Here is an 11252-nt window from a genome sequence, read left to right as displayed (position 1 = left end):
TTTTTTTTCAAAACTTTTTTTTTCAACTCCTTTAAATTGCAGTTTTCTGATGTGGAATGAAGTGGAAACCGTCCACACGCTCATCGGGGGTCCCGGAAGGACCCATAAATGCAAAAAAAGACACATTTTTTCAGGTGTCGATTTTTGGAAAAAACGTAAGGGGTTAACCTTGTTTTTTTTTTTTCAAAAAATTTTTTTTCAACTCCTTTAAATTGCAGTTTTCTGATGTGGAATGAAGTGGAAACCTCCCACACGCTCATCGGGGGTCCCGGAAGGACCCATAAATGCAAAAAAAGACAAATTTTTTCAGGTGTCGATTTTTGGAAAAAACGTAAGGGGTTAACCTTGGTTTTTTTTTCAAAAAAATTTTTTTCAACTCCTTTAAATTGCAGTTTTCTGATGTGGAATGAAGTGGAAACCTCCCACACGCGAGTCGGGGGTCCCGGAAGGACCCATAAATGCAAAAAAAGAACATTTTTTTCAGGTGTCGATTTTTGGAAAAAACGTAAGGGGTTAACCTTGGTTTTTTTTTCAAAACTTTTTTTTTCAACTCCTTTAAATTGCAGTTTTCTGATGTGGAATGAAGTGGAAACCTCCCACACGCTCATCGGGGGTCCCGGAAGGACCCATAAATGCAAAAAAAGACCATTTTTTTCAGGTGTCGATTTTTGGAAAAAACGTAAGGGGATAACCTTGTTTTTTTTTTTCAATTTTTTTTTTCAACTCCTTTAAATTGCAGTTTTCTGATGTGGAATGAAGTGGAAACCTCCCACACGCTCATCGGGGGTCCCGGAAGGACCCATAAATGCAAAAAAAGACCATTTTTTTCAGGTGTCGATTTTTGGAAAAAACGTAAGGGGTTAACCTTGGTTTTTTTTTTCAAAAAAAATTTTTTTCAACTCCTTTAAATTGCAGTTTTCTGATGTGGACTGAAGTGGAAACCTTCCACACGCTCATCGGGGGTCCCGGAAGGACCCATAAATGCAAAAAAATAACATTTTTTTCAGGTGTCGATTTTTGGAAAAAACGTAAGGGGTTAACCTTGGTTTTTTTTTCAAAACTTTTTTTTTCAACTCCTTTAAATTGCAGTTTTCTGATGTGGAATGAAGTGGAAACCGTCCACACGCTCATCGGGGGTCCCGGAAGGACCCATAAATGCAAAAAAAGACACATTTTTTCAGGTGTCGATTTTTGGAAAAAACGTAAGGGGTTAACCTTGGTTTTTTTTTTTCAAAATTTTTTTTTCAACTCCTTTAAATTGCAGTTTTCTGATGTAGAATGAAGTGGAAACCTCCCACACGCTCATCGGGGGTCCCGGAAGGACCCATAAATGCAAATAAAGACAAATTTTTTCAGGTGTCGATTTTTGGAAAAAACGTAAGGGGTTAACCTTGGTTTTTTTTTCAAAACTTTTTTTTTCAACTCCTTTAAATTGCAGTTTTCTGATGTGGAATGAAGTGGAAACCTCCCACACGCTCATCGGGGGTCCCGGAAGGACCCATAAATGCAAAAAAAGACCATTTTATTTTCAGGTGTCGATTTTTGGAAAAAACGTAAGGGGTTAACCTTGGTTTTTTTTTCAAAAATTTTTTTTTCAACTCCTTTAAATTGCAGTTTTCTGATGTGGAATGAAGTGGAAACCTCCCACACGCTCATCGGGGGTCCCGGAAGGATCCATAAATGCAAAAAAAGAACATTTTTTTCAGGTGTCGATTTTTGGAAAAAACGTAAGGGGTTAACCTTGGTTTTTTTTTCCAACTTTTTTTTTCAACTCCTTTAAATTGCAGTTTTCTGATGTGGAATGAAGTGGAAACCTTCCACACGCTCATCGGGGGTCCCGGAAGGATCCATAAATGCAAAAAAAGACCATTTTTTTCAGGTGTCGATTTTTGGAAAAAACGTAAGGGGTTAGCCTTGGTTTTTTTTTCAAAAAAAATTTTTTCAACTCCTTTAAATTGCAGTTTTCTGATGTGGAATGAAGTGGAAACCTCCCACACGCTCATCGGGGGTCCCGGAAGGACCCATAAATGCAAAAAAAGACAAATTTTTTCAGGTGTCGATTTTTGGAAAAAACGTAAGGGGTTAACCTTGGTTTTTTTTTCAAAAAAATTTTTTTCAACTCCTTTAAATTGCAGTTTTCTGATGTGGAATGAAGTGGAAACCTTCCACACGCGCGTCGGGGGTCCCGGAAGGACCCATAAATGCAAAAAAAGAACATTTTTTTCAGGTGTCGATTTTTGGAAAAAACGTAAGGGGTTAACCTTAGTTTTTTTTTTTCAAAGATTTTTTTTTAAACTTCTTTAAATTGCAGTTTTCTGATGTGGAATGAAGTGGAAACCTTCCACACGCTCATCGGGGGTCCCGGAAGGACCCATAAATGCAAAAAAAGACAAATATTTTCAGGTGTCGATTTTTGGAAAAAACGTAAGGGGTTAACCTTGGTTTTTTTTTTTCAAAGATTTTTTTTGAAACTCCTTTAAATTGCAGTTTTCTGATGTGGAATGAAGTGGAAACCTCCCACACGCTCATCGGGGGTCCCGGAAGGATCCATAAATGCAAAAAAAGACCATTTTTTTCAGGTGTCGATTTTTGGAAAAAACGTAAGGGGTTAACCTTGGTTTTTTTTTCAAAAATTTTTTTTTCAACTCCTTTAAATTGCAGTTTTCTGATGTGGAATGAAGTGGAAACCTCCCACACGCTCATCGGGGGTCCCGGAAGGATCCATAAATGCAAAAAAAGAACATTTTTTTCAGGTGTCGATTTTTGTAAAAAACGTAAGGGGTTAACCTTGGTTTTTTTTTCAAAAAAAAATTTTTCAACTCCTTTAAATTGCAGTTTTCTGATGTGGAATGAAGTGGAAACCTCCCACACGCTCATCGGGGGTCCCGGAAGGACCCATAAATGCAAAAAAAGAACATTTTTTTCAGGTGTCGTTTTTTGGAAAAAACGTAAGGGGTTAACCTTGGTTTTTTTTTCAAAAAAATTTTTTTCAACTCCTTTAAATTGCAGTTTTCTGATGTGGAATGAAGTGGAAACCTCCCACACGCTCATCAGGGGTCCCAGAAGGACCCATAAATGCAAAAAAAGAAATTTTTTTTCAGGTGTCGATTTTTGGAAAAAACGTAAGGGGTTAACCTTGGTTTTTTTTTCAAAAACTTTTTTTTCAACTCCTTTAAATTGCAGTTTTCTGATGTGGAATGAAGTGGAAACCTTCTACACGCTCATCAGGGGTCCCGGAAGGACCCATAAATGCAAAAAAAGACAATTTTTTTCAGGTGTCGATTTTTGGAAAAAACGTAAGGGGTTAGCCTTGGTTTTTTTTTTCAAAAAATTTTTTTTCAACTCCTTTAAATTGCAGTTTTCTGATGTGGAATGAAGTGGAAACCTCCCACATGCTCATCGGGGGTCCTGGAAGGACCCATAAATGCAAAAAAACAAAACAAATTTCAGGCGTCGATTTTTTGAAAAAACGTAAGGGGTTAGTCTTGTTTTTTTTTTCCCAACTGTTTTTTTCCAAGTCCTTTAAATTGCAGTTTTCTGATGTGGAATGACGTGGAAACCTCCCACATGCTCATCGGGGGTCCCAGGAGTCCCTCTTTTCGAAAACAGTAATGGTGAATTTGGCCCCATCTAGCGGTCAGAGGTAGTGAGGCACTGAAGAGCCCCTTGTCTTGCGAGTGAATTTCATGAAAAGCAAATTAAACTAATAAAATTGTAATAAATAAAGTGAATAGAAATAGATTAAGTCATGTAATTTAGCCATATCATACATGTAATATGTATATTAAAACGACGACGTGACATTTCAGTTAGTATTTGTGTCCTGGGACGACTTGTCACTATAGAATAGCGTCATAGCGTCTTTGTTACCACCTGGTGGTCAGAGTTAAAAATGCACATAAAAAAAACCCTTCTCTTGTCAAGTTTATTTAGTTAAATGCGGGGAACACATATTTAAGTTTTAAAGTTGCCATCATCAAGTAAAGTAAAAAATATATTAGTGTTTTAATTATATAAATATAAAATATGTATAGACAAAAACACTGTCTGTGCTTTTCATGTTTGTGTTTTGAAATAACTGGCTAATGTAGGGGAGCGTCATGTCGTCGTTGTCTCCATCTAGTGGTCAAAAGGTAGCAATGCTGCAACGTACCCGTTTCCTAACATGTGAATTTCATTGAATGCTTGAATGGTTATAAAGGTGCAGCAAGTATGTTTTTTTTTTACGTTGTAAAAATCTATACATTAAAAAAAAAACACGTCATTCCTTGAAATTCTTACATTTTCGAGTTTGATGAATCAGTCCAACCACTTTGCAACTGAATTGTTTTATTTCAGCTTTACAATGTGAACAACATATATCATACCAACAATTAAATGTTAAGTATATAGATTAGCCATGTATTATTTTTTTCTGACAGTTATGTATCAAGAAACAGCTGATAATGATAATAATAGTGTTGGCTTGTGTGCATTGGAATTAAAAAAAAAAACAAAAAAACTGAATGTTTTGTGGTTGAGGTTGTAGCTTACGTTCCCTTTCATTGATGTGACTGAAGTGGAACAAATAGCATTTTTACCATTTCAGTCAAGACTGCTGCAGAGCAAAGTGAAGAAAGAAATCTAAGCAAATATTTTTTTTTTTAAGTGTGAGATAGCAGATTGCCATCAATGCTCCTTGCACAACATTCTGTTGCATTAGTTACTAAAAATGCCATCATTTTTAGCTTTTAGGGAAAGTTCCTATATAAAAAAAAAATCCTATGATAAATTAACGACATCACCTTACAGGTTCACAGGTCAGAAGCAAATTAGTGGTTTTTAGTGGTTTTGCAAAAAAAAAAAAAAAAAAAACTAGCCAGCTTCCATGCAGGAGTAAGAGCCAAGCTAAATGCAAAAGTGAAATCTGTGACCAAACTGTAACATAGATGACAAAACTGGCACGCTTTATACAACTCAAAGGAGAAAAAGTCTTTCCAGCTTTTGGGGGGGGGGGGGTAATGGGGGAGGACAGTGACATCACTGTGGTCCACAGACAAAGGCTTAAATGCATTCGTTCATTGTGATTTCATTTATTAAAGTCAATAAATATGCTTTCTTTTCCAAATGGTACTCAAACAGGCTCTATATGCGTGTTTGGCAAATAAGGCAAAAAAAAAAAAAAAAAACGGTTGCAAGATACCAGCCGACAAGTGCATCAAATGAAATTTTGGATGCCCTGTGAGCACAGCTTGCTAATGTCAGCAGATACTTTTGCAACACATCATAATCCTTTTATTCTTACAAGCACCCATTTGCAGGTGATGAGCCCCGCCGCTGGAGGGAACGACGGCGGGCGGGTTCCGTACCTGGGAGACAAAGAGTTCTCCTGCACTCCCACGGCAAAGCGGGTTGTTTACAACCGGGAAAGGCTACGAGCGGAACATGACGGAAGAGCCGATTTTGTTTGCATGAGTCCGAGGTTGAAATCTTTAAGTGCAAAAAGCCTTATTGCAACTCATTAATAAAGTCACACAATCACACGAAAGGGCCGCTGCTTTCTTTTTTTTTTTTTTTTTTTTTTTTTTTTTGAGTAAGACTGCACAAACGTGGGAAAGTTATTTGGAGGAAAAAAAAAAAGGCGACGGCAAAAAAAAAAAAAAAAAAGAAAGTTAAGTTGGCCATCATTGTTGTAAGCGGTGGCAAGAAAGCTCGAATGATGAACACTGGTGGTAAAAGACGAAAGGTGTCCTCACAAGCGCAGACCCAACCAGACCGTCAAGTAACAGGAAGAAGTGTTTGACGTACGTCCTCACTTCCTTATTAAGGTGCTGGGTGAGGTCAGAGGGAGTAAGGGCACAATCGTGTCAAGAATCAAGTGGCTTTTAGCGTGTCAAGCGGCGCACGTTGAGAACTGCCTTGATCCCCAGACCCTGCAACGCGGCGGCGCTCGGGCGGAACCTGCAGAGTCGCCGCGTTTGCTCGCTCCTCCTGTCGATCTCTCCGATATGGGAAGGGAGACAAAGAAGAGAGCTCGTCCGACAATCGTAAAAGTGAACCTGGGAGCCTCCGGTTGCAGCCATCGGTCAAGGCTTCCTTGTGTGGCGGCTCCTCTGCGGGTTCAAATCATCCTGTTGCGTTTGTGAGTCGGGGAGTCTGTGATGACGTCGCTGCATTGGGTGGAGTTTCGTTTCCTGGCTCCTCCCCCACCGGTGGCCGAGCCTGTCGAGTCCAGATGAAGCGCCATCTCCTCTGAGATGAAAGTGTTCAGGTCAACGTCCTGCAGGCCGTTACGCCTGCTGCGGCACAGCGCCCCCGAGCCTGATGAAGCACCGCCGCCGGCAGCGGCGCCGCCGCCGCCACTGCTGCTCCCGCTCACGTGCGTGGGAGAGCCCGGAGCACCGGAGCGGACGCTGATACTCGCCATGGCCCCGCTCAAACCTGGAAACCAAACGGCAGACGTCTTACTTCGCATCAGGGTTTGATTAGCATGAATGCTAGCTGAGGAAAAAAACTTATTTTTTTGAGTTTCTCAAATCACCCTCACTTCCTGTCTGCACCCCCACTGAGCTCCCCTAGCACCAGAACACATTTACGGCAACACACACAAGCCTTATTTTCTTATGTCCACCATTTTGGGTAATACGAGTGTAAAAGGTGACTATAGGGGTGTTATTGTATGCAGACGGCTCTCATAATGTTAAAAACACATATTTTAAAAAGGTTTCTAACTACAAAAATATTCAACTTCTGAATGACAAATCCTACGCGGACGTTCACTTATCACGGTCTTGTCTGGAACCAATTCACGGCACTAAACGAGGGATTACTGTACTGCGCAACACACCAACGCCCATCACGTGAGCTTCACGCCAACATCTTAGTCGTACTACCAACATTTGAAAGCACACGCAGAGATAAATAAAGCTCACGGATGCCGACCACTCCTTATATTTCTAATGCATCTACGGGCATAACCCTGACAACTATGCAAGACTTGAATAGTTACTAATAGTTATTAGAGTAGTTACGGTAGTTCAATTCTCCAAAAAGGCCCAAATCGACAGCTTGCATCATCAGCGCCACCCGAATAGCAGCCCCTTAAAATTACAAACACAGGAGGAGGGGCTTTCAAAGTCAGATCCCCCTTTACCATTGGCCCACATTGAAAACAGCTTATCTCTGAGCCACATGTGGCAGTACTGACTCAAACGCACACACTTGTCGATAAATATTAGGTAAATTATACACGCAGTATAACTCACTGTATAGCTGCTGTGCGTCACACTTCCAAACTCATTGAGAAATTGTTAGCAGCCTGAATATGTGAAATGGATCGTTTCGCATGCAACACAATCGCCAGTGCCACCAAAGGTGTGATCATATCCACAATCATGAGGAACAAATTTCTCACACAGCCAAACACATTTTATATTTTCATACAAATGTGTTGTGCTTTGCATGGTTTGCATGACATGCTTGATGGATTTACTCAGAATTTGTATACCTGACTGAGGAGCTACCAGGTTTGAGTTTGCTTACCGTGCAGTGCTATGGCCTCCCTGAAGGGCTGCAGGTCGGCTTCCACAGACGAGCCGGTCTCGGCCGGCGAGTTAGCCCGGCTGGGGGCCACCATGGCCAGTCTGCTGCTGGCCCTGCTACTCCGGTGCGGCGGCGCTTTGCCGCACAGAAAGCTGATGAGATCCTCCCTGCGGATGGTTCTCCGACGCTTTTTTACCCAAGCCAACATGTCCTACAAGGTGGGGGGGGGGGGGGGGGGGGGGGGGGAGCGAGACATGCAGAAGTTGTGGTAAAAATAAGAAAAGGCAACATTTCATCACATTAGATTAAAACAGAGTGCTAACATTAGACCAACCTTATTACGCCGTTGGTGTCCTATCTGGATGCCTCTGTCGAAGCTTCTCTGGTGAGCTTCGACACTTTCTGGGATAGGGAAAAATATATATTTAAAAGTTAAACACGTGGTTAATGGCACATTAAAAATGTTGTAGTTGAAAGAAATCTGCTATTATTTTAATATTTAACTGTTTTTTGCTTTTTGCTAACATTTCAGGCAAGACTCCCTCATGTATGTTGCTTGGTTTTGATGGTGGGTCTATATGTAGTGGAAACTGCAAAGTCGAAGGGTTAACTTGAAGAAAATTATTTTAGTTTTAAAGTTGCACAAAAGTCCACAGCATAAACGTCTGTCGTACGTTACTTCAGGTTCTGATTTGGGTCCTTTGTGATAAGAAGAGGAGGTACAAGTGATGGCAAATAACTTCTTAAGATGGAACACGGGAGCCAGTAATAGAGCTTATTGTGAGATGGTACACGTCCTGGCTGCTCGGTACAACATGGCCCCATTGACGGTAATTAAAGCAGTGAGGCAGCGACCTCACCCTGCTTGCAAAAAAGGAGTCATCCACCACCGCCCTCGGCTACTCGTTCATCAAGCCTCGTCAAAGTTATTGTTTTCACAATCAACAGTGCTTCATTCCGCATTTCACCATAAAGAATGCAAAGAGGTGACATCCGTGAAGTGCATATGCGGAGCGACTCGCCTTCCGAGCTTGTTAGTCACTTGTCAGAAGGGCGCGTGTGCATTTTATTTTGACAGTTTCAAATGTTAAACATCTTTAAGCGGTTAAGTTATTAAGTTTAAGTTTTCTACCGCTTATCCTCACGAGGGTCGCGGGGGTGCTGGAGCCTATCCCAGCTGTCTTCGGGCGAGAGGCCGGGGTACACCCTGGACTGGTCGCCAGCCACTCACAGGGCACATATAGACAAACAACCATTCACACTCACATTCATACCTATGGACAATTTGGAGTCGCCAATTAACCTAGCATGTTTTTGGAATGTGGGAGGAAACCAGAGTACCCGGAGAAAACATGCAAACTCCACACACAGATGGCCGAGGGTGGAATTGAACCCTGGTCTCCTAGCTGTGAGGTAGGTAACCACTCGACCGCTGTGCCGCCCTGTTAAGTTATTAAATGTTTCATTTTATAATACAAGTTTAAATACATCCCACAATAGTTTATTGTAAGTCAAAGTCGAGCCTTCATGCTGGAATTTAACCAGTTTGCGTTTGAGTAAGTCCGATCGGGGACACGCCGTTTTGTGTGTTTGTAACTTTAATGCTAATGAGCCATTTATCCACCTTTCCCACAGGACTGCAAGCTATATGTGGTGTTGGGTTTGGCGTAATTGATCATGCCGCTGAACTCCGGCCAGAGTGGGGACTTTCAAAAATGCTGACTCAGTGTGTGTGTGTGTGCATGGATGAAACTGTTTTTGAAATGTGCGACATGATTTTTAAACCTTATTTAAACAACACAAAATGAAGTTATTGCCATATGTGTATAGGTCATTGTAAACAGATACAGGACCAACTTAGTTGTGGTATGGGTATATGAGGGTGAACAGATCAATCTGTGGAGGTCCACATTTATTTGTTGCGGGCCATGTTGACATAGCTATAGCTATTTTAACAGCAGCACTTGATGAAACATACCGTTCCAGCATCTGAGACTACCAACTTGTGACATTCAGGGCGTGTTCACACTGAGACAGTCGTTCCCTATCACAAGCAGAATGATGGAGAGGAGCTTGAGGTTACCTTTGTACAGGTTGGTGACTGCTGTGGCAGCGTTCTGAAATGGCACCCACAGTGACAGACCCTGTTGATGACACACACGGTCTGTGGGAGAAAAAAGAGGTGGGGGGGGGGGGGGTATTGGTTATCTGTGTGACACCCAGACATGACACACAGAGGAGCCATCATGAGGCCATTTTATCTTGGGTGTACAAAGTCGCAGGCATAAAAATAAACAGCAAGCTTGGCAGGAAAGAAAGGAGTCGGACACACACCAAGGGACTTGTGCCCTCTCAGCGGTAAAGTTGCAAAGCAGTGTCAGACATATGTCGTTGGAGGCAACACGTCAAGCTGGAAATATGTGGCCCACAATCTCCACTGAAGCCAGCCGGACAAACACAATTTCATGTAGCGAACTAATAATATCCACGCCATTTTGTGATTAGAACGCTGGCTAAGCTACACGTTGTTTCACCCAACTGTCCACTCAGCAGCTGACCGGGTTTGTAAAAAGAGGAGAATTGTAGCGTTCTGGTTGTCTTTGGTTATTAAAAGCGAGTTAAACAGATGTAACGCTGACAGTTCTATAAACTGTCATCTGGGAATGTCGCGCAGATACGATTGTTGTTACCATCGCCATTTTGTAGCTAGCCTAGCAAGCGACCGCTAAGCAAAAAGGCTTCTACCTCAAATTCGAAACAACAAGAAACAGTATTGACATGCTACAGTGTTTGTTTGTTTTTAAATTTAGGTTGTAGTTATTTAGGACCGTGGGGCTACAGGAGGTTGTTTACCAGCCTCCCAACTTATAGGGTTAAGCAAGTTCACAGTTCATCCGGCGAAAGTTGAACAAAATGATGCACTGCCAAGTCAACCGTGCAAGTTCCACAGTAAACTTGTGAACCTGTTAGAGATGGATCAATGTGTCAAAGTGTCACTACACAGTAACATTGAGCTAAGTTGCTAATCAACAAGCTAGCACGGTGCGGCGACGCTGTCATCATGCTAACAGCGCATAAGAAAGCGGCGGTGTCAACCTTTGTATAACTGTGCCACGGCGGTGGCGGAGTTCTGAAAAAGGTGCCACAGTTTATCCTGGTCGTTGTCGGCCTCCTCTTCGCTCGGCTCTCTCTGCTCCGCCTCGGCCAAACACTGCCGCTCCCATTTCGAGAACCAGTGCTCGGGTCCGTGTTCCTGTATCTCCGGGTCGCCGTCTTCTTTCTTCTCCTCCATTAATACACGAAAACTTGGAGGAATTTTACTTTAAAGAGTTTACGGTACCGAGGTAAATGAAGTATAAAACTATAGGACAATGTTTATGGAGAATACTGCCGTTTATACTACTTCGCACTCGATATAGCACTACGTTGTCCCCACCATTTCCGAAGCTTTGCTTAGCACACTAATTTCTGAGTTGCCGACGTCAGGGATATATACAACGTAAGCTACCTTGTTGCCCGCTTCGTCCCGCCCAGTAGTCCTAAACCTGACGATGGTTGGTTAGCTAGAGACAAAAAGGTGGAGCTTATCTTGAGACTCAAAATGCTATTGGATGTTTGACTTGCTCTTCTGCGTGTTGCCACAAAAGAACTAAATTTCCCCATTGTTGAAGCTTGAGTGAGAGCACAGACGTCTGCAACATATGTGAATGCATCTGGTTTTAATCAATACA

At 41.9% G+C, this 11252-nt stretch overlaps 1 protein-coding gene across 1 annotated transcript; it reads right to left on the bottom strand.

Moving 5' to 3' along the window:
* Positions 1–4818: 4818 nt before the first annotated feature.
* On the bottom strand, positions 4819–11033 carry hapstr1a (HUWE1 associated protein modifying stress responses a). Its single transcript, XM_058049158.1, has 5 exons — positions 10618–11033; positions 9605–9685; positions 7856–7923; positions 7522–7732; positions 4819–6420 (listed from the first exon to the last, which is right to left on the bottom strand). Exons 1-5 carry the CDS (start codon positions 10811–10813, stop codon positions 6101–6103), a joined length of 876 nt encoding a protein of 291 aa, XP_057905141.1. The 5' UTR covers positions 10814–11033; the 3' UTR covers positions 4819–6100.
* Positions 11034–11252: the final 219 nt, after the last annotated feature.

Source organism: Doryrhamphus excisus, chromosome 15, assembly GCF_030265055.1.
Source record: "Doryrhamphus excisus isolate RoL2022-K1 chromosome 15, RoL_Dexc_1.0, whole genome shotgun sequence".
In the NCBI taxonomy this organism is placed as follows: domain Eukaryota; kingdom Metazoa; phylum Chordata; class Actinopteri; order Syngnathiformes; family Syngnathidae; genus Doryrhamphus; species Doryrhamphus excisus.
Note: the sequence above shows the minus strand (reverse complement) of the source record. Positions and strands in the feature narration are given on the sequence as shown.